The 21,206-nt window shown below is 49.0% G+C and overlaps 1 protein-coding gene across 3 annotated transcripts; it reads left to right on the top strand.

Annotated features, from left to right (window-relative positions):
- The first annotated feature begins 1,703 nt into the window (after positions 1–1,703).
- On the top strand, positions 1,704–20,721 carry NANS (N-acetylneuraminate synthase). 3 transcript variants are annotated; one of them, XM_084898768.1, is made up of 7 exons: positions 1,764–1,989; positions 4,285–4,366; positions 5,345–5,560; positions 14,817–14,916; positions 15,651–15,805; positions 18,535–18,801; positions 20,484–20,721. In XM_084898768.1, the coding sequence occupies exons 3-7, from the start codon at positions 5,552–5,554 to the stop codon at positions 20,691–20,693; spliced, it is 741 nt and encodes a 246-aa protein (XP_084754894.1). In that variant the 5' UTR covers positions 1,764–1,989; positions 4,285–4,366; positions 5,345–5,551; the 3' UTR covers positions 20,694–20,721. The 3 variants fall into 3 exon arrangements, with proteins under 3 accessions (XP_084754892.1, XP_084754894.1, XP_084754893.1); XM_084898767.1 differs by having other exon boundaries at positions 1,773–1,989; positions 4,285–4,370; XM_084898766.1 differs by lacking the exon at positions 4,285–4,366 and having other exon boundaries at positions 1,704–1,989.
- Positions 20,722–21,206: the final 485 nt, after the last annotated feature.

Here is a 21,206-nt window from a genome sequence, read left to right as displayed (position 1 = left end):
GTACCAGAAATCTTAAAAAGAACAGGAGAGGAATGAAAATGGCATCCTTTCCTCGTTATAGTAAGGCACTGTAGCACTACTCGAATATACTGAAAGCTCTTATTTAATCACAAAGAACACCAGCCTAACTCGCTCTTGTGGGATCACTACTTTAAAACATAACCTCTCCCTTTCCCCCTTTAAATTAATTCCCACTTATTCATAAACTAAGCAAAACCATAATGAATTCTTTAGCCCAAAGTGACTGAGTTGTTTTAGTTTTGGACTTCATTTCCTCTGAAACCAGGGTCTGCTGGTCAGCCTCAGCCAGGTGTGAGGGGCCACTTAGACTTGAAAGACATACAGCACATGTCACAGTCAAGCACACCCACACATCACCCACGAATGAACTCTACTGCAATCTTGCTTCCTCTTGGCCTCCAAACATGCCCTTCAGAACCCCTCAACTCTGGGACCCCTCTACTCCAGGAACCATTTTTTTTCATCTGTTTTTAGTAACTGACTCTCCCAAGAAAAGGTTTATTTCCTCCCCTCTCCCCTAGACACCAGATATGCTGTGAACAGCGGCCCCCTTCCTCCCAAGTCCCCAAGTTCTTGCTCTTCCTCCTTCTGGACTACTCTGGGCCTTTGACCCTGTGAGTCTTCCCCCCAGCACCCTTCAGGACACAGTGTCACCTGCTTCTGGTCCCTTTCTCCATTCCTCCCAGGGCAGCTGCACAGGGCTCATCCCTCCACACTGCTCATCCCTCTGCACCCGCTCCCTCAGCAGTCTTCTTCTCTCAGGATGGCCACAGACCTCTCTCCCTCCAGGACCTCTACTCCCAACTCAGACCTGCCTTTCCTCCTGCCTGGTGGACCCTTTCACCTGCACCGTTATATCCGTGTGTCCGAAACCTACCCTCCTCATCTTCCACCCTCTTCTCCTTTCTGTCATCATTGTTACTCTGATCATCCGTTCTGGTTAAGTCAAGCTGAGAACGTTATTTTTTTTATTTATTTAGAGTTGGGGACCTAGGCTGAGAAGCGGTCCAGGGTCCCAGTTCCTGCTCCGTTCTGGCTTTCTAAATGACTTTGGACAAAGTCGGCGGAACTTTTTGAACCTGTTGCCTCCCACATATTCGGAAAGCCCAAGTAAAAGAATTGTGGTCAAGGTTTTCCAGACGTCCTCTCACGAAGGATTAAACACGTTTCTAATCTAAGGTGACCAGACGTCCCGCTTTAGGCGGGACAGTCCCGGCTTTTAACAATTTGTCTCGCGTCCCGAGGCGTTTTTAAAAAAGTCCCGTTTTTTTTTTCTTTAAAAAAATCGAGATTTTTTTTTAAAAACGCCACGGGACAAATTGTTAAGAAAAACCGGGACGTCCGGTCACCTTATTCTAATCAAGTGCCGGTGAGTAGCAGGGGCTGGGCTCCAAGCAACATTGTAACTTTAAATCCAGAACCCGTTTTCTCCTTTACATTTCACCGTGGGGCTCGCTCTCTCCCCGCGCCCTCGGGAGCCGGACCCAGACTACACCCTGCGAGCAGCAGGCAGCCTCCCTCCGACGCTGTTTGCTCACCTGTCCTCGTGGGGACCCCGCCACCGGCCGGGTCCGCACCGCCCAGCCGGCTCCGAACGCCCCGCCCACAATCGGGGAGCCGGGCTTCCGGTTCCCCGCGTGTAGTCCCGCCCCCCGGCGGGTAGCCCCGCCCCCCGCTCCGATTGGCCGGCGGGGCGCGGGGATTGGCTGCGCGGCGGGCGCGGGCTGACGTGGCGGGTCCCTGGGCAGGTCCTGGGGCTGCAGGCTGGAGGGACCGGGAGCGGGTGCGGCCTGAAGTCCCGCGGGGAGCAGCCGGGGAGCAGCGGGAGCAGCAGCGATGCCGCTGGAGCTGGAGCTGTGTCCCGGGCGCTGGGTGGGCGGGCAGCACCCGTGCTTCATCATTGCCGAGATCGGCCAGAACCACCAGGGCGACCTGGACGTGGCCAAGCGCATGATCCGCGTGGCCAAGGTGAGGGGACCGCTCCGGAGGAGCGGGGTGCCTGAATGGACGGGCGAGGGGGCGAGGCGGGGAGGTGGGGGTGGGAGGGAGAAAGCCGGCCTGGGAGGGGCTTTCGAAAGGGGAGGGGTCGCGGGAAGCCGGGTCTACCTTTCTCTGCCTCTTGCCCTGCATCGCCCCTGAGGTCCTGGTTGCGAGATCCATTTTTTAATTCTTTAAAAAGAAAATGTCTTTATTGATTTCAGAGGGGAAGGGGGGGGGGGAGAGAGAGAGAGAGAGAGAGAGAGAGAGAGAGAGAGAGAGAGAGAGAGAGAGAGAGAGAGAGAGAGAGAGAGAGAGAGAGAGAGAGAGAGAGGGAGAATGAGAATCATTGATCGGCTGCCTCCTACGTCTCAGGCTGGGGATTGAACCCGCAACCCGGACATGTGCCCTGACTGGGAATGGAACCCTCCTAGGCCATTTTTGAATCTTTCTAATTCTCTTCATTCTTGCTCCACCCTGATCCTCTTAACGTGACTTCTCTCGCCCCCTCCTGGTGGCAGAGTGGTCTCTAAAGCACAGATTTGATCAGGTTGTACCCCTGCTGACACCTTCAGTGGCTCCCAGTGACCTTGGGTAGATGGGATGCTTTATCCAACTTATAAAAAAAAGAGTCAGGAGGCTTTGGCTAGAAATAATGACAAAGATTAATTCAAGGGTCTTAGAGTTTGGAAACACAACTAGGCAAAACCCCAGAAGTGTTCTGAAGAAGAAAGGAAAGTTGCAAGTTTTTATAATAAAGTCACATCTTTTGAGAATAATCACTTCTGCCTTTTTAGTTGGCCCATTAGCAATTGGATGTCAGGTGGTGTGGATGATGGATGCCGGACAGTCTGGCCATGTCCTAAGTCCTTTAGGGAATAATCATGTCTGGGGTATGTTCATGCATTGACACACAATCAACTCATGTATCTGTAGATAATGGTGCAGAACTGGGAAGTTAAACATTTCAAGCTACCAGGGAAGTTAAGAGAAAGAATCATTTTCCTTACGCCTCAATCATCATCATGATGTTAATAATTTTGCAGCTTGCTCATACAAGGAGTGTGTTTGCAGTATTGAAGGTTGAGTTTGTTTTAACTTTAAATTTTTGATGTAAATGGAGCATCTCCCCTTGGTTCATCCTAGTGTCCTGCTGCCGGTTTCCTGCCAGTAGAGAAGCAGTAAAACGTTGAACAAAGAAACCAGTCTTATAGTAAAACAGACAGTGATTGTTTTTTGAACATGGAGTTTATCAAAGCATTAAACATAAGGAAATCAGGAAAGAAGCTGAGAAAAGAGGAACCTGTTCTGGTACCATTGCTGTCATGTGGAATGTAGTTTCGGCTACCTCACTTTTTTTGTTATTGTTGTTTTTGTTAATCCTCACCCCAGGGTATTTTTTCCATTGCTTTTCAGAGAGAGAGAGAGAGAGAGAGAGAGAGAGAGAGAGAGAGAGAGAGACACACACGGACGGAGAGAGAGAGAGGAAAGGAGTAGGGGATCAGAAAGGAGAGAGAGAGAGAGAGAGAGAGAGAGAGAGAGAGAGAGAGAGAGAGAGAGAGAAAGAGAAAGAAACGTTGATGTGACACATTACTTGGTTGCCTCTCGCACATACCCCATCTGGACTGGGGATTGAACCTGCAACCAAGGTATGTGCCCTTGACCAGGAATCAAAACCCAAGACCCTTTCGGGTCACAGGCCAACACTAACCACTTGGCAACATTGGCCAGGACTGTGTTACTTTGCTTTTATCTTCTTCCTGTAAAGGGAAGGTTTGCTTAGATGGAAACAAGTCTTTTAACTTCTTTTTTTTGTTGTTGTTGTTCAAATTTAAATTCTTTATTGTTTAAAGTATTACATTAGCCTCCTTTTTCCCATTGACCTCCCCCATTCGCTCCCACCCCACAGCACATGCCCTCACCCTCACCCCCCACCCTTTAACTTCTTGATTGAAAGTCCACTTTTTGAGATAGATGTGAGAAGCGAAGGGAGCCTGAGTGACACTGTGTGAAGGCCTCTTCCTCAGCCTGCTGGAGGCCCGAGTGTAGCGGAGGTCCAGGCTGCAGTCCTGAGCCAGCACACACATGGGCTGCAGCCTTTAGGAAAGTGATCTGACCAGCTGTGCCAGACACTCATTGTGCAACTTTGTCAGGTCACTTTGGGCCTTGGGATCTCCATCTAGACAAAGGGAACTGTGGTGCCCTACATCACTTTCCTTTCTGATGTTCTTTGAACTTCTTCCCAGTGTCATGTCCTGACTGTGCTGTCTTGTGATTTTTTTCCAGGAGTGGGAGCAGCACTCTTAGCACAGTCATTTCTGGAGCCAAGGTTTTCAGCAGCAATGAATACCTCTGTTTCTACAGAAATGTCAGTAAGCTGACTCGTTAGAGGGTTTCCTTAATATTTCTGTTGAGTGGTTTTTAAAGACAATTTTGAAGGTTGGATGCTGGCTGGCAATGGAATTGTAGCTTTTATAGCCAGACAATCCTGCTTTCATATTATAGCTTCCGTTCAGTTAGGGTGGGGCATGTATACATTTTGTTTGCTTCTTGCCCCAGAATCTCTTGTCATGGTTTTCTGTGCAAGTGCAAAAGGACTAAAAGCAGAGTAGTTCCCTTATTTCCCACCCCTATAAGGGGCTCCTCAGAAAAGTTACCGGCCCTGGAGCTAGCCCAAAGCATTTACTGATATAGAGAAACTGAGTCTGGGGATAGGACTTATCCAAGAGTTAGGGTCAGGTTCTGATATTTTTCTCCTAAATTCTGGTCCAGTGCTCATTTTACTATCTTCTGCTGAGTTGCACAACTTAAAAATCTTCCTTAACTGTTTGATTAACTAATTTAAATATTACAACACAAAACAAAGCTTCCTTCCCCCATTTTTGCATTTTAAGGGGGGGAAATAGGAAGAAGTCCCATCCCCAACCTTTTCCTTTGAGACTTTTTGCTTCTCCTGTCCTCTTCTTGAGGGTTCTTTTCTTCTTTTTTCTTTTTCTTTTTTTTAATTTATTTTTTAAAATATGTTTTTATTGATTTCAGAGAGAGGAGGGGAAAGAGAGATAGAAACACCAATGAGAGAAAATAATCTATTGGCTACCTCTTGTATGCCCTCTACTGGGGATCAAGCTTGCAACCTAGGCATGTGCCCTGACTGGAAATTGAACTGTGACCTGGTTCATGGGTCAACACTCAACCACTGAGCCACACCAGCCAGGCTTGTTTGGGGCTTCTTAACTGCCTCTGTCATTTGACATTGTTTGTAAAGATAATGATGTCATAGCAGGTGCCCCAACATTTCTGAGAACCCATGACAGGTCACTGAAAGGAACCCTGATGTGTGTTGCAGGAGTGTGGGGCTGACTGTGCCAAGTTTCAGAAGAGTGAGCTGGAGCACAAGTTTAATCGGAAAGCCTTGGAGAGGCCGTATACTTCGAAGCACTCCTGGGGGAAGACATACGGAGAGCACAAGCGCCACCTGGAATTCAGCCATGCCCAGTACAAGGAGCTGCAGAGATATGCCGAGGAGGTTGGCATCTTCTTCACTGCCTCTGGCATGGATGAGGTAAGCCCTCTGCCACTCTGTCCACTTTAGCAGACCCCGGACAGCAGGCGGCCGGGCAGCTTTTGGCTTTGAGCCGGCTCTTTTATGCATTATGGACCTAGAGCTCTCCATAGCACTAACCAGAATAATGTTCTTCAGGCTGTGAGAGCCCCCACTGGGCCAGTTTCCCCCAGTGGAAAGTCATCTGAAATAGGAGTCAGGCAACCTCAGTTCTGGCAGCCGTCCGTCCCTTGCTGAGTGGCCTTGGCTGATTTGGGTGTCATGGCACTGGCATCATCCAGAAGGGCATGGCACCCAGGACGGCCATGCTCACATCCTGGAAGAGTCTAGCTGGTGCCAGGTCTCAGTTTTGATCTGCTCTGAAACCTGCCTCAAGATTTCTTCATATATCTTTCTGAATGTAAATAAATTTTAATTGTAAAAACTAATATAACATCACAGAAAGTTTAGAAGACAGGAAAAAGAGGGAAAAACTGACCCATAATCCCTATATGGAACTTCTTTTTTTTTTTTTTTTTTTTTTTTGCTGCTTTAATTTTTTATTTTTTTTGTTTTTTTTTTTTAAATCAATCTTTATTGTTCATATTATTACAAAGGTTCCTCATTTCTTCCCCCCCCACCAGGTTCCCACCCCACCCTCTGCCCCCTCCCCATCCCCCATTGTCCTCATCCATAGGTGCACAGTTTATGTTCAGTCTCTTCCTCCCTCCCTTTCCCCGATAGTAAATCCCTTTTCAGATAGTAAATCTGTTACTTAGCATTTTCTCATATCAATAATACCTCCACATGCCCAATGATACACTTCACACAAAAGACATTTCCAAATAGGTCAACCAGCCTCATCCAGGCCCCACCCAAGGCACTCACAGATCAGCACCCCAGCGCTATACTAACTCAACACATCCAGATCTAAGCCTTCATCACTTGATTCAGCAGACCCTCAAGTTCCCGCAAAAGTTTCCAGCCATGTCTGAGAGGCAGCCGTGGGCAGGTACAGGCGAGGAGTGAGCTGTTTCGGGCCTGGCTGCTCCGGGCCTGGCCTCTGTTGCTCTGGTTCGTTCCACAACCAGCTGCTCCGGGTCTGGTCACTGCCGCTCCCGACCTAGTTGCTCTAGATTTGGCTGTTGCTGCTACAGGCCTGGCCGCACCCGACCCGGCTGCTCTGGGACCGGTTGCTCCGGTCCCGGCCGCTCCGGGCCTGGCCGCTCCCAGCCTGACAGCCGCTGCTCCGGGCCTAGCTGCTCCCAGCCTGGCAGCCATTGCTCCTGGCCTGGCCGCACCAGACCCGGCTGCTCCGGGCCTGGCCGCTCCCAGCCTGGCAGCCGCTGCTCCGGGCCTGGCCGCACCAGACCCGGCTGCTCCGGGCCTGGCTGCTCCCAGCCTGGCAGCTGCTGCTCTGGGCCTGGCCGCACCAGACCCGGCTGCTCCGGGCCTGGCCGCTCCCAGCCTGGCAGCCGCTGCTCCTGGCCTGGCCGTACCAGACCCGGCTGCTCCGGGCCTGGCCGCTCCCAGCCTGGCAGCCGCTGCTCCGGGCCTGGCCACACCAGACCCGGCTGCTCCGGGCCTGGCCGCTCCCAGCCTGGCAGCCGCTGCTCCGGGCCTGGCCGCACCAGACCCGGCTGCTCCGGGCCTGGCCGCTCCCAGCCTGGCAGCCGCTTCTCCAGGCCTGGCCACTCCCAGCCTGGCAGCCACTGCTCCGGGCCTGGCCGCACCAGACCCGGCTGCTCCGGGCCTGGCCGCTCCCAGCCTGGCAGCCGCTGCTCCTGGCCTGGCCGCACCAGACCCGGCTGCTCCGGGCCTGGCCGCTCCCAGCCTGGCAGCTGCTGCTCCGGGCCTGGTCGCTCCCAGCCTGGCAGCCGCTGCTCCTGGCCTGGCCGCACCAGACCCGGCTGCTCCGGGCCTGGCCGCTCCCAGCCTGGCAGCTGTTGCTCTGGGCCTGGCCGCTCCCAGCCTGGCAGTCGCTGCTCCGGGCCTGGCCACACCAGACCTGGCTGCTCCGGACCTGGCCGCTCCCAGCCTGGCAGCCGCTGCTCCTGGCCTGGCCGCACCAGACCCGGCTGCTCTGGGTCTGGCCGCTCCCAGCCTGGCAGTCGCTGCTCCGGGCCTGGCCGCACCAGACCCGGCTGCTCCGGGCCTGGCCGCTCCCAGCCTGGCAGCTGTTGCTCTGGGCCTGGCCGCTCCCAGCCTGGCCGCCGCTGCTCCGGGCCTGGCCACACCAGACCCGGCTGCTCCGGACCTGGCTGCTCCCAGCCTGGCAGCCGCTGCTCCGGGCCTGGCCGCTCCTAGCCTGGCAGCCGCTGCTCCTGGCCTGGCCGCACCAGACCCGGCTGCTCCGGGCCTGGCCGCTCCCAGCCTGGCTGCCGCTGCTCCGGGCCTGGCCGCACCCGACCTGGCTGCTCCGAGCCTGGCCGCTCCCAGCCTGGATGCTCCGTGCTTGGCTACTGCTGTTCTGGGCCTAGCTGCTCCCAACCCGGCTGCTCTGGGCCGGGCTTCTCCGGGCCCAGCCACTCCGTGTCTGGGTGTTCCTGGACTGGCCACCCTGGGCTTGGCCGCCTCTGCCTCAGGCCTGGCTGCCACTGCCCCAGGTCTGGCTGCTCCAGTGCTGGCCGTTGATGCTCTTGTTCTGGCTGCTGCTGCTCTGGGGCCTGGCCACTGCTGCTCCAGGCCCAGCTGCCACTGCCTTGTGCCTGGCCACTCTAGGCCTGGTCACCGCTGTTCCAACATTCTGTCCCTTTTTTCTTTTCTTTTTTTTTCTTTTTAAAAAAAAAAAACAAAACGCATTTATGTTGCAATGTTGGCTGGTGCGTTGAGTTCTGACGTAGTCTTTGATTTTTCAAGATCTTCTTTGTATTCTTTCTTAAGTAATTTTACTATCATTTGCTCTCACTTGATTTCTTCACATTGAGAACTTCTTTGGTTTCTTCCTCCTTGTCCTGGGAGCTCAGCAGGTTGGCCTGTGGCACCCCTTTGTTCTCCGCGGGCTCCCGCGCTGCTCCAGCCTGTTGCCGGGGTCGGCGCCGCCCAGGAAGCAGCCCCCGTCCTTGGCTCCGTTGCCAGCGCTCAGCAGTCGAAGGCTCAGGGGCACCCCCCGCCCCCGGGGGCCCCGTCGCCCGGCTCCTTGCTGGCGCCCGGCTGGCTGGTGTCCGGCAGGGGCTCCTGCTCCTCGTGGCATTTCTCCAGTCTGGAGCTTTCTTACTCCCTCCCACTAGGGGAGTCCAGGATCAGAGTCAACAGACTGTCCTCTGCGCACAGTGTGCGCGACTCCGGGGGCTCGGCCTTTCGCCGCGCTCCCAGGACTCCACCTCACAGCTCCGTCTCCCCCTGCCCGAGCCTGGGTCCCCAGGGACTGGCCCAGACCTGGAGTTCGGGGCGGTCTGGACTGAGGCTCAGAGCTGCCGCTGGAGGCTTTGTTTCTTCCGGCTAGGGTAATCCAGCATCAGAGTCAACATTCAGTTCTCTGCGCGCCATGTGCGCGCGACTCCGGGGGCCCCGCATTTCGCCGTCCCCCGGGATTGTCTCCCCCTGCCGGAGCCTGGGTCCCCAGGGTCTGGCCCATAACTTGGGGCTCAGCGCTGCCGGTTCGGGGGTTCAGCCCAGGCTGGGGGTTCTATTTCCTTCCTGCTAGGGAGCGCCAGCAGCACCCAGCCCTCTCCTCCTCTCCGGCTGCGACCTCTCCGCGCGCGCGTGCGTGCGAGCGCGCCGCATGTCTCCGTACCTTAGGCTTTTTTACAGCTCCTCTGATTTTCCTTCTGGTTTTCTCCCTCCTTCCTATTGTAGAGTTTTCAGTCAGTCGACTACCTGTAGCTCTGGGCAATGTCCACTCTACATTTTAGTTGTATTCCCTTGAAATTGTTGTGAGCTGCTGCGGCTAGGTGTATACCCGAGCAGCCATCTTGGACCCTCCCTGGAACTTCTTTTTATATATTTCCTCCCAAAGTGTTTTTATATGCAGATTTTTATTGCCTGGTGGTTATATTTGCAAATATTTGTAAATATTTGTAATTCTGTGCATCTTTTCCCAGTTAACATTATACCAAAAGCTTTTACCCATATTTTCTTTTTATTTGAAGCTTTATTGAGATATAATTGATATATGTAACTCTCCAAGTGTGAGTAAACACACACACACACACACACACACACACACACACACACACACACAAGGCCCTGTGCATGAATTTATGCACCAGTGGGGTCCCTTGGCCTGGCTTGCAGGATTGGACTGAAACTGGCTCTCAGACATCCCCTGAGGATTCCCAGATTGCAAGAGGGCGCATAAACAAAAGCTCTCTAGAGTCCTTAGTAATATTTAAGAGCGTAAACACAGAAACATTTGGGGCCCCATGCTGCACAATGCACACCTCAGCTGTGTGGTTCAGTGGGTAAGTGCATGGGCTCTGGGATCAGATTTTGAGTTTGAATATGGTTCTGCCTGTCATTCCTGGTGTGTCATGTGGAGGTTATTTCACCTCTTTGGATTCAGTTTCTTCAACTGTAACGCGAGTTAGTACTGAACCCATCTAGTAAGGTGCTCAGCAAATACTAGCTACAGTTGAAGAAAACCACCTGAGCCGAGGGTCAGGACATCTGCCCTGCCCTGCTCTGCTCTAAGAGAGTATCAGTGAGAGCGTGGTGAGTCCTTTCCCTCTGCGGGCCTTCCTTTCCTCTTGTATGTGAACAAGCTGCTATCCACGGGCTCTGCCAGCTCTGACCTCTGAGCCATTACAGGACCAGGAAGGCCTCACTCAGGGGACACACCTGGAAGGAGGACTGCTCAGGCCCCGCTTCCAGGCACCTGAACACCTGATGTGTGCTGGAGAGAGGGCACCTCCTTGCATCGGTGAGCTGCTTAGGAAGGGTCACGTCTTTTGGTGGTTTGCTTCAGGGTGAGCAGCAGAGGCAGTGGAGATGCAGAGAAGCCTGTGTGTTGTTCGTTGGTTTCCCAGACAGCGTCTATCTGGTGTGTGGAACACATGCTCTGCAGCCACACTGAGTCCAGGTCCTGGTATTGACACTAGGTGAGCTTGGGCTCATCATGTAGTAACTGCTTTGAACCAAAGATGCCTCATCTGTAAAAATCCTATATAGTAAAAAGTGTAGTATGCAAATTGTCCCCTTGACCAGGAGTTGTCCGGGTGTTCGGCCAGGGGGAAGGGCCAGCCAAGGGGAGGGAGGAGGGAGGGAGTACCCAGCTGTCAGCCACTAGGGACCCTACCAGGGCACGGCACTGGGCCTCTAGTGGGATAATAAAAATGCCCACCCCACAGAGCTGGGGTGAGTATCAATGAGATAGACCTGTGGGTGCAAGATCTGAGTCCACTGGGTGATAGTTCTGTTACTCACAGCTCTTTGGAGTTTCTCTGCATCACACCATCTCCGCAGGGAGGCTCCTGTCCTGGAATGCTCCCTTTGCTCTCCTGACTGACCTGGGCACGGCAGTGAGGAGAAATGCATTCTAAAGAGCCTTTACAAGAGTTAATTTGCGTTGCCAGCCAGGTCCTGTCTACCTGGCCGTTGGAGTGGGCTGGTCCCTTTTTTGTGTTTACCTAGCTCGGGGCTCCGGGTGTTTACCCAGCCTAACTTCCTCATGGACAGGTGGCATGCACTGAGTGCCTGTTTTCTCCACTCTGTGTGCTGCCCTCGGGCATTCTCTACGGGCTGAGGAAAGGGTAAGGTGTGGCCGAGTAAACTACCAGGGCACCTGGTCAGGACTGCACAGAGGCACACGCAGCTCTCCTGAAATGAGCAGAGCGCCTTTGGTCTAAATCCATGGTGGGCAAACTGTGGCTCGCGAGCCACATGCGGCTCTTTGGGCCCCTTGAGTGTGGCTCTTCCACAAAATACTACGGCCTGGGCAAGAGTCTATTTTGAAGAAGTGGCATTAGAAGTTTAAAAAATTTGGCTCTCAAAAGAAATTTCAATCGTTGTACCGTTGACATTTGGCTAATGAGTTTGCCGACCACTGCTCTAAATGGAGAGTTCGATTCAGATAGCCAGTGGCAGCCATGACTATAGAGGTGGCCCCTCACACACAAATGACCCATCCTGCGGAGCTGCCCCTCCCTCCCAGCGCCCGCCTTCTCAGTGCCCTTTTCTCTCCCGTCCTTTCCTTGGCCACCCCTGCCAGCAGGGTGCCTCCCGTCAAGGTCTGGTGCACTCTGACAGGCCACTTGGCCAAGTACTTCCCCTTCATCATTCCTCACCCTGGGCAGCTCTTCAACTCATTGCATGGGCTTTTTTTTTAAATCTTTACTACAGGATCCCAGAACTGAGGGGAGTGGTAGAGGCTTTAGAAACATCCCAGCTCCTCTCTTCTGTTATCTCTTAGGTCAGCGGGTCCCAAATATGTTTAGTGAATGATGTCAAAGCAATATGGAAAGGGGGTTCTGGGTACACATTGTCAATTCTCATTAATTTAAAATCACTAAATCTCTCCTTCCTCATAAGAGGAGCTCTGCCAGTGCAGCATTTCACTCAAACCCATTTGCTGGTGGAACCCTTTTCTGTGAATTTAACCCATTTGGATGCCCAGGATGGGTCACACTGGCCAGGTTCCTTCCAGGCAGACTCCACAGGGCATGCATGTGCTGTGGAGTGGGAGGGAGGAAAAGTTGTGAGGCTTCTGGTTGCATTGCATCCCTACATGAAAGGGGATGGACAGCCAGATGGGCAGGACTGGGAGAAGCCAAGGAGTCCACGATGAGAAGGGGACATCTGGCACTGGTGAAGCCTGAGGAGGCTGGGGCACAGGATGAAAGGCTAGCATCATCCCAGTGATTGAAGTGGGCTAATGGCAGTTTTCTAAATGGCCACTAGGTGGGGATGGTTCCCCAGGAGGCCTACAAAAGGAGGCACAGGTTTTTATCAATAGAATTTACCCATCTTCCCTATAAAATTAAATTTTACAACCTCCACAGGTAAGCTTTAGCAATTTTTACCCCCTGTATTTGGCCCCTCCTTTCCCCTGTTTGCTCTGCACCTCTCCCAAGTGACCTTATCCATCTATTTATGCCCTTGGGGACCTTTTTTTTTTTTTTTTACCATGAGCCACTTTTTCACCAGTTGAACATTATTAGATAGAAAATGTAGCACAGGCTTTCCCTCTGAAAACAGAAAACACTCTTCATCTGCCAGATAGGGTGAAAGGTGCGGAAAACTTTGACATCATTCACTAAACATATTAATCTTTTTCAGTTCCATTCTAGAACTAGTTAACAGTGAGATATATAGAGAGGAGAGAATGAGCTAGAAAAATATGGGAAAGAGACAAGGGAGAAACAAAGTAGATGGGAGGAGGCAGCAAAGATGGCTTAGCACACATGGAGGTGAGTGACACGTGGGCCACACTGGACAGTGTCTCTTGGACACAGCGGGTTGCAAACGGGCTTTGAACTGTTCATTGGCTGGTCAGCCACTCGTATGGCCCTCCAACAGCTATAACCAGTACATTATTACATATGGAGGACTTACATATGAGGAGAGTTATTCTCTGAGTGCAGCCACTGTGACTGGAGTAGCTCATCGATGGCCCACTGGGAAGATGTTCGGAAGCTCAGCCATCAGTGGGTTAATGAAAGGGTCTGCTGGGAGAATGTCCTTTTTTTTTTTTTTTTTAAGCAAAAGCATGGAAAATTTATTACAAGCAGATTCAGAAGCCTTGTAGTCCAGGGCTGTATATTTGCTACAAGCCCACTTCTATATTTATCTGTGTGGTCACCTGATTGATTCCCTCAAATGTTCTTGCCCAGCAATGGACCCGAACTTGCCCTGTTTCTATGTGTTCTTTCTCTGTTCCTGTACTGAACTTCCTGTTTCAATGCGTTCCTACATCTGTTGCTGCAGGCCCTCCCTTGTTTTCCCAGGCCTCCCACTTTGAGTCCAGAAACACTTGATTATTTCTGCTTGATTGGTTCTGTGAGAGAATGTCCTTTTCAATACTGTTCCTCACCACCCCTGTGTCCTTTGTTTTTTCAGGCACGGTGACCTAGCTCCTTGCTACCCAGAATATGATTCATGGAGCACTAACCTTGGCATTACCCAGGAACTTATTAGAAATGCAGACTGTCAGACCTCACCCTAGACTGATGATCAGATTTTGCATTTTATTTTAATAAGATCCCTGGGAGATTCATGTACCCGAGTTAGAACATGAGCAGCACTTACCTAGCTCATCAAGTCTTTCAAACTTACTTCTGAAACTTAGGCAGTATTTGAGGACAGATACAACTTAGATATTTGGGAACATTCCAAGACATTGATTCTCCCCATTTCTGATTTTTAACTTCAGTTTTTAAATAGTAGTAATAAAAGGTAGTTTTGGCCTTGGCTGCATGACTCGGGTGGAGTTTCATGCTATACACCAAAAGATTGCAGGTTCGATCCCTGGTCAGGGAGCATATGGGAGCAACCAATCCATATTTTTCTCAAATTGATGTATTCCTCCCTTCCTCCTCCCTTCCTTTCTCTAAAATCAGTAAACATATCCTGGGATAAGGATTTTTTTTTTTTTTTTAAGGTAGTTTTGGGGTTCTTTGTAGATTTAACAGCAAACAGATTTTATTCTTAAAACTTGTGGTCTTCTGACTCCTTCATCAAGCATTTGCTATACTTGCCAGTTTTATTGAGGAACCCCAGATAAGGATGGTGAAGGGCCCTAGACAGGAGATTTGAAGCAGTGATACTATGTCAAAAGAAAAAGAAAAAAAAAGCTACTGAGGTTTTCACTGGGTGGCATGGTATGAGGTCTGAAAGGGCTTGGGTTTGATAGGCCCTGCCAACTCACTGTGTCAGAGCTGGGCCATGAAATGCTCCATTTTTTCCACTTTTGGCAAGGTTTGAAATGGCCTATTTTCCCTGCTTTTTGATCCTTCATGAAGGGTTTGACCTTTGAGGGACATTCATTTTCTCCTGCCTGGTTTTCTGGGTTAAGATGAGGTCATGACCCATGAGTGTGTTCGCTGGGTTCTGTGCTCTGGGGAAGAGGATCTGGCCAGGGTCTGGTTTTTCTCCAGGTTCTGTAGTCAGCCAGGCCAGCACGCAGTGTTTGCCGGACAAATGGGAGGGGTGGTTGTGAATGAAAGAATGTTTAAAGTTAAATGAAATGACTGATAACAAATCTTTGCCTGTTTTCAGGTTGTTGAGAGAGTCCCTCTGGCTGGTAAAAGGAGGGGCTTTCTGTTCTGTGTGGCTCCTCGCCTGAGTTGAGGGCAGTGGTTTTGAACAACCATGAAAAGAGCGCCTTCTTTTATTTTTGTAGATGGCAGTTGAGTTTCTGCATGAATTGAATGTTCCATTTTTCAAAGTTGGATCTGGGGACACTAACAATTTTCCTTATCTGGAAAAGACAGCCAAAAAAGGTGAGTGTTTAATCTCTGTCATAAAATATGAGGGAGTACGCACCACATTTTTACTCCTTTAGTGGCAGCTAAAGGAATAAATCAGACTTGAGAAAACTCTTTTCAATCTGTACATACGGTACTTCGACTTTTTCATATGCTAACTTGATAAAGAAGAAAGTAGGGGTTATAAGGATTTAATTAAAATTATTTTTAATTTATAAGAAATAATACAAAATTGAAGATCTGATACCATAAAATTTTTAAAGCTCTTGGAAATATTCTCCAGGTATGCATATGTACCGTTTGTAAGGCAGAGCTTACAGTATGAGTGATCTCATTGGATTCCCACAGCTCCTCTGGGACTTTGTACTTATGTCACAGACGGGGCATCTGAGATCACATAGCTACCGAGTGGCAGCCCTGGGCTCTTGAATCTGGAGTCTGTGCTTATCTTACCACACAGTACAACCTCTTAATCCAATGAGATGCTCATCTTTCTTTGAGGTGTGTGAAATTGCTTCGACACCTTAATTCAGTTCACTTTTCTAAACTATAATGTTGGGAGGTTAGGGGAGTCTGCATTTCCCCTGGTCGAGGGCAGGAACTCACCTCTGTTCCCCCACAATGGCTGGCAGAGTGTTTGAGAATTATTTGTGAAGTTCGGTTGACCAGATGACCAACAATTGGGGTTTGAGGGAGAATCAGAACCACTAAAGAGAAAGTGACGATGGTGTGGGTATTTGGTCACTTAGGCCGCCCAATGGTGATCTCCAGCGGGATGCAGTCGATGGACACCATGAAGAAAGTCTATCAGATTGTGAAGCCCCTCAACCCCAACTTCTGCTTCCTGCAGTGCACCAGTGCATACCCACTCCTGCCTGAGGATGTCAACTTGCGCGTCATCTCGGTGAGTAGGAGGAAGGGCCACTGTCTCATTGGGCCACTTGAAAATGGCTTTTCTTAGGCCATTTACTGCAGGGAAGATGTAGCCTCTTTTTTCTCTCTCTTATACATTCTTCTTTTTTTTTTAAGTATTTATTGCAGAAAGTATTACATATGTCCACTTTCTCCCCCATTGATGTAGCTTTCTATACACACAAAATGCTAATCAATATTGATATGCTTCATAACTTGAGCCTCCTTTGACAATCTTGCTGTAATAGAACCAACCAAGCAGCTAAGGAAGCAGGTGCATTCTATAGAGGGTGACTATAAATTAAATTTTCTTAAAACCAATATTAATTTCACCCATTATTAAATGTTAAGTTAATAATTGTCTATATACCTTTATTTTACCCATGTGTATTGGCCATTAGAGGTCCCTCTTCTGTGAATCGCTGGCTTATTAGTGAGTTACTTTTGTGTGTGGTAAAATAAAAGCCTTACCATTTTAACCATTTTTAGGTATACAGTTCCAAGGTATTAAGTACATTTACAGTGTTGTGCTACCATCACCACCATCCATCTCCAGAACTTCTTTATCTGAAATTAATCACATTAAACACTTAACTGTCCATCTCCCCTCCCCCTGGCAGCCATCATTCTTCTTTCTGTCTCTGTGGATTTGACTTCTTAAAGTACTTCATGTAAGTGGACTCACACAGTGTTTGTCCTTTTGTCTTCTTTCACTTGGCATAATGACTTCAAGGTTTATCCATGTTGTAGAATGTGTCAGCATTTCATTCCTTTTTAAGGCTGAATAATATTCCATTGTATGTATATAGCACATTTCATTTATCTACCCATCAATATGTATTTTGGATATTTCCACATGTTGAATATTGTGACTAATATTGTTAAGAACATCAGTGTACAAATATCTTTTTATTTTCTCCATATCGAGTTGTGGGTGACCTTCTTGAAACTTCTGTTTTTTCCTGCTCTGTGTTTCTTGCCAGCTGTTACATTTCTACCTGTAATTCTGTGCATCCCCGAGACTCAAACTGTTTACATTGACAAGGCCTTGAGGGAGCTTTTTCTCTCCCAGGGTTTTGTCCACCCCAACTCAATTAAAGATGGTGAAGTCTAGTCCCAAAGAGAAAAACACTTACTTGTTAGAGATCTCACAGCAGCTTGGTGGCAAAGCTGAGACTAGAATCCTTTGTCCCTTACTGTCTTGGGCCAACTTTTGGTACCTGGAACTTAATTAGAAATGTACATATATGTAATTATCATATGAAAATATTTGTGTGATTCTAAATATATACACACACATAATCATGATATTGCAATTGACCAGTTTTCCTTTTACATTTTCCTTTCAGTGCAGTATCTGACATTGTTTTATTTTCATGACAGTGTAAACATTTGTACATATTGCTGCAGTCTTCACATCTCACTTTAAAAAATTACCTTTATTGCCTGGATGGTATGGTCAGGGGTTGAGCATTGACCTATGAACCAGGAGGTCACGGTTCCATTCCCCGTTGGGGTGCATGCCCAGGGTGCAGACTTGATACCCATTGGGGGACGGTGCGGGGGAGGGGGCTCGAGTGCAGGAGGCAGGTGATTAATGATTCTCTCTCATAGTTGATGTTTCTCCCTCTCCCTTCCCTCTGAAATCAATAAAAAATACTTTTTAAAAAAAGTAACTTTTTTTGAAAACTAACACTATCTTTTTACCTAAACTTTCTGACCCTCCTAGTTGGTAGTCTTTTCTCTATTTCTAGCCATCTCTTAATGCTCTTATTTTAAAAATTTAAACATGTTTTTTTAAAAACCCAAATAGCTTTGAGCTATAGAACATAGAAAGTGAATGTTCTCTTAATCCCATGCAAATGAATTACCATTATCAACAATTTATTATATGTGACTCCAGATATTTTTCTTCTCTGTGTAGCATGGTTCCCCTTTCCTTTCCAGACTCATCTGAGGTGCAGTCATGTCTGTCTGCTCTTGATACCAGGGCACAGTGAGTGATAAATTGCCAGCCCTCCCATCTCAGGCCCAGCCCACCATATTACAGCAGTCTGAATTACCTGACCTAGCAACCTGCACTCCCTTGTCCATCACATACCATTTAAGCCTAGTTTTCAAGGCTTTTGCTGCTCAGCTGTCCGAATCTTTTATTAAACCCCATCTTGGTCTTTCTACTGTACGTAAGCTTTCTGTAATCCTCACTGACAAGACTCACTCGACTTAAAATGTCTTTTGTTGTATTCAGTGAATTATAGATAACAGATTAATTATTTAGCATTTCTACCAAAGGATTGTTTTGAGATTGGACTATATACATTATTGATGATGATATATGTGCATATAGCACACTTGCTTTCAGCAGTTCAGGCTAATTAAACGTGACAGATGCTTTTTGAATGAGTTTAGGCATCTGGTTATAGCTGTTATTCCTGGTGGTTTGTGCAGTGAGAAACATTCTTAAAATGCATTCTCGATGACAATAGCCATTGATTCTTTGAGCATCTACGTGTGTTGAGTGTTTTTCATGCATTTATGGCAGTCCTTGAAGCTATTATTACCCCAGTGAGGAGAGGCCCAGAGAGCCTCAGTGTCTTGCCCGTATTGCACAATGGTGAGCTGCTAAACTGGGACTCTAATCCAGATCTGCCTGACTCTGGAATATATGCATGAAATGCCACAATATTTAACCTATTTTTTTTTTTCTTTTCCTATTTAAAGGAATATCAGAAGCTCTTCCCTGACATTCCCATAGGGTATTCTGGGCATGAAACAGGAATAGCAATATCTGTGGCTGCTGTGGCTCTGGGGGCCAAGGTTTTGGAGCGTCATATAACTTTGGACAAGACCTGGAAGGGCAGTGACCACTCGGCCTCGCTGGAGCCGGGAGAGCTGGCCGAGCTGGTGCGGTCTGTGCGCCTTGTGGAAAAGGCCATGGGCTCCCCAACCAAGCAGCTGCTACCCTGTGAAATGGCTTGCAACGAGAAGGTGGGTCCTGCCCCACCCTGCTGGGCTCCCCTGTTGGAGAGGGCTGAAATGAGTTTACCTGCTAGGGAGCGTCAGTACCTACCCTGCCTGAGCCCAGGCCAATGGGATGACAAAGGAGTATCACTCCAACCCCCCGAGTCTCTCTGTCCGCATATGAGCAGTGGGAGAAACATACTACTTAATGGAACTTTAGCAGTTCCCTCTGGTTGCCTGAGATCATGTTATAATTTCTCATCTAAGACTCTGAAGTCTGTGGCCCCAGGCTCTAGACTCCAGGAGATGTAAGGGGTGGTGATGGTATCCAGGGCCTCATGAGGCACTCAGACAGGTCAAGTCTAGGGTCCCTTGGAGTAGGTAACCCTTGAAAAACATTCAGGTAGAGGGGTTCTATGAGGTAGTGGGAGAAGGACCTGTGGTATATATTGAGGCATCCCTCATCAGGAGGCACTGGTAGGATGGGGGTGGCCAATTGTCAAGGAGGTTAGTGGAGGGGATGATGCAAATGTTCTCTCAGGAAGTTTGAGTTGTGTAGCATAGACCTTTAGACAGAGGGGATGGTGAGGCCAAAGAACACTGCCTGGCACACTGACAGTCTGGGCTTCTTGGAAGGGTGGGGTAGGCCCATCTTGACTTCTGAGTTATAGAGCCAGGCGACCCAGGGCTGGCAGGAGTGCAGACACTCCTCATCTGCTGCAGGCTGTCTGGGTGAAGGCCAAGATCAACCATTCTGGTGGGGCCCTACTCACTTCCTTCAAATTAAAGATGCATCGATAACAGGAAATTATAATAGTAAAAACAAACTAAAAACCTGATAGAGGAAAAGGGGGGAGGAGGGGAGAGAAGAAAGAAGAATTGTATCAGAAACCAGAATGAGAACTGAGTGCATAATTTGGTTCTAAATCTCCTGGCTCCCTGAGCAAACAGTCAAACATAATAGGACGCATAATCTGATATTGCTCATTGACAGACATTTGTCTTAGTACTACATTCTAGAACTGATTCCTTGGCTCTTAAGAGGAATATAATTTGTTTAGCAGCATTGTGGACAAGACTTAGAAATGCTGGTCGTCGAGCTTCAGGTATCCTTCCATCCTGCTCGCCTGCCATTCTGTCTGCCTTGCGAGCCCTCCGTATTCTTATTACAATAAGCAATGCGGCCTGTAAGGTTCATGTCCCTTGAGAGCACTGGGCCAGGAATGAGGAATCCTAGGTTCTCTTCCCAGCTCCTTTCAACTTTAGCCAAGTTACCCACCCTCTGTGTGCCTCAGTTTTCCCATGCTTAAAATGAGATATTGATTTTATCAGGAGCATCCTCTATTTCAGGTAGATTACATATATTATCACTAATCCTTATGGTAGTCGATAAGATAGAGGCATTATTATTTCCCATTCTATAGAGAAACTGTAGGGGTTCCCTGAGGCAGTGGGAGAAGGCTCTGTTTGGTGACATAATCCTAGCCTTTTCCTTTGCATTTTATTGTGAAGGCCCTTTCTCTGAATCTGAGTTCACCCCACACTGGCCAAGTCCCCGCCATGTCTGACATCCTGCTCTAGGTACCAAGGGTGAGAACAGTCCCTATTCTCAAGACACCTTGTGAAGACTGATCAGGCATCCTGAGTATAAAGCAATGTGCACCCGTTACTTTTGTGAGACTAGCACTGAGTGTTACTTTTATCCACAGCTGGGCAAGTCTGTGGTGGCCAAAGTGAAAATTCCAGAAGGCACCATTCTCACACTAGACATGCTGACCGTGAAGGTGGGTGAGCCCAAAGGCTACCCTCCTGAAGACATCTTTAGCCTGGTGGGCAAGAAGGTCCTGGTCACTATTGAAGAAGACGACACCATCATGGAAGAATCTGTAGACAATCACGGCAAAAAAATCAAGTCTTAAAATAAAGTGCCACTCTCTGAATTCTGAATTGCCTCGTTGGTACTGTTGTGTATGTTGGGTGAAGTGGGACAGAAGTGGTCTCCAGAGACCTGGTTCTCATTCACTCCCTGTCCCCGACAGCAGACACTTTGGGGCCAGGCCCTTTTGTTGAAGGAATACAACAAAAAAGCAAATACAACCACCTCTGCTTCAGGTCGACTGGCCCAGGAGGGGAAGTGGGCTCAAAAGGAAGTTGTCACCTCCAGTTGTGTGGGTGCAAGAGGGACAACTGCTGGCTGGATAGGTCCTGTCTTTGAAGCTTTCATTTTTACTGCCCACAAAAGCAACCCAAATGACCTGAAATCTCCCTTCCAGACCTCCATGGCCCTGTCCCCTGCCAAAACCCGGGCTCTGTGTTCAGTTGGCTGTATAGTGATCACTTGGTATTCTAGAACGTATTGGTCAAAGGGTCTTACAGGCTGTGAAATACCAAAAGTGCTCATATCTCAGAGAAAAGAGAGGGAACTTCTTTCA

This window comes from Pipistrellus hanaki (assembly GCF_964339955.1).
Source record: "Pipistrellus hanaki genome assembly, chromosome: 11".
In the NCBI taxonomy this organism is placed as follows: Eukaryota; Metazoa; Chordata; class Mammalia; order Chiroptera; family Vespertilionidae; genus Pipistrellus; species Pipistrellus hanaki.
Note: the sequence above shows the minus strand (reverse complement) of the source record. Positions and strands in the feature narration are given on the sequence as shown.

What these genes read in the sequence shown, in the direction of transcription:
- NANS (XM_084898766.1), top strand. Translation starts at nt 1,858, where the DNA reads ATGCCGCTGGAGCTGGAGCTGTGTCCCGGGCGCTGGGTGGGCGGGCAG. An exon ending in GCATGATCCGCGTGGCCAAG is followed by an intron (nt 1,990 to 5,344) that starts GTGAGGGGACCG and finishes TGTGTGTTGCAG; the next exon opens with GAGTGTGGGGCTGACTGTGC. An exon ending in CTGCCTCTGGCATGGATGAG is followed by an intron (nt 5,561 to 14,816) that starts GTAAGCCCTCTG and finishes TTATTTTTGTAG; the next exon opens with ATGGCAGTTGAGTTTCTGCA.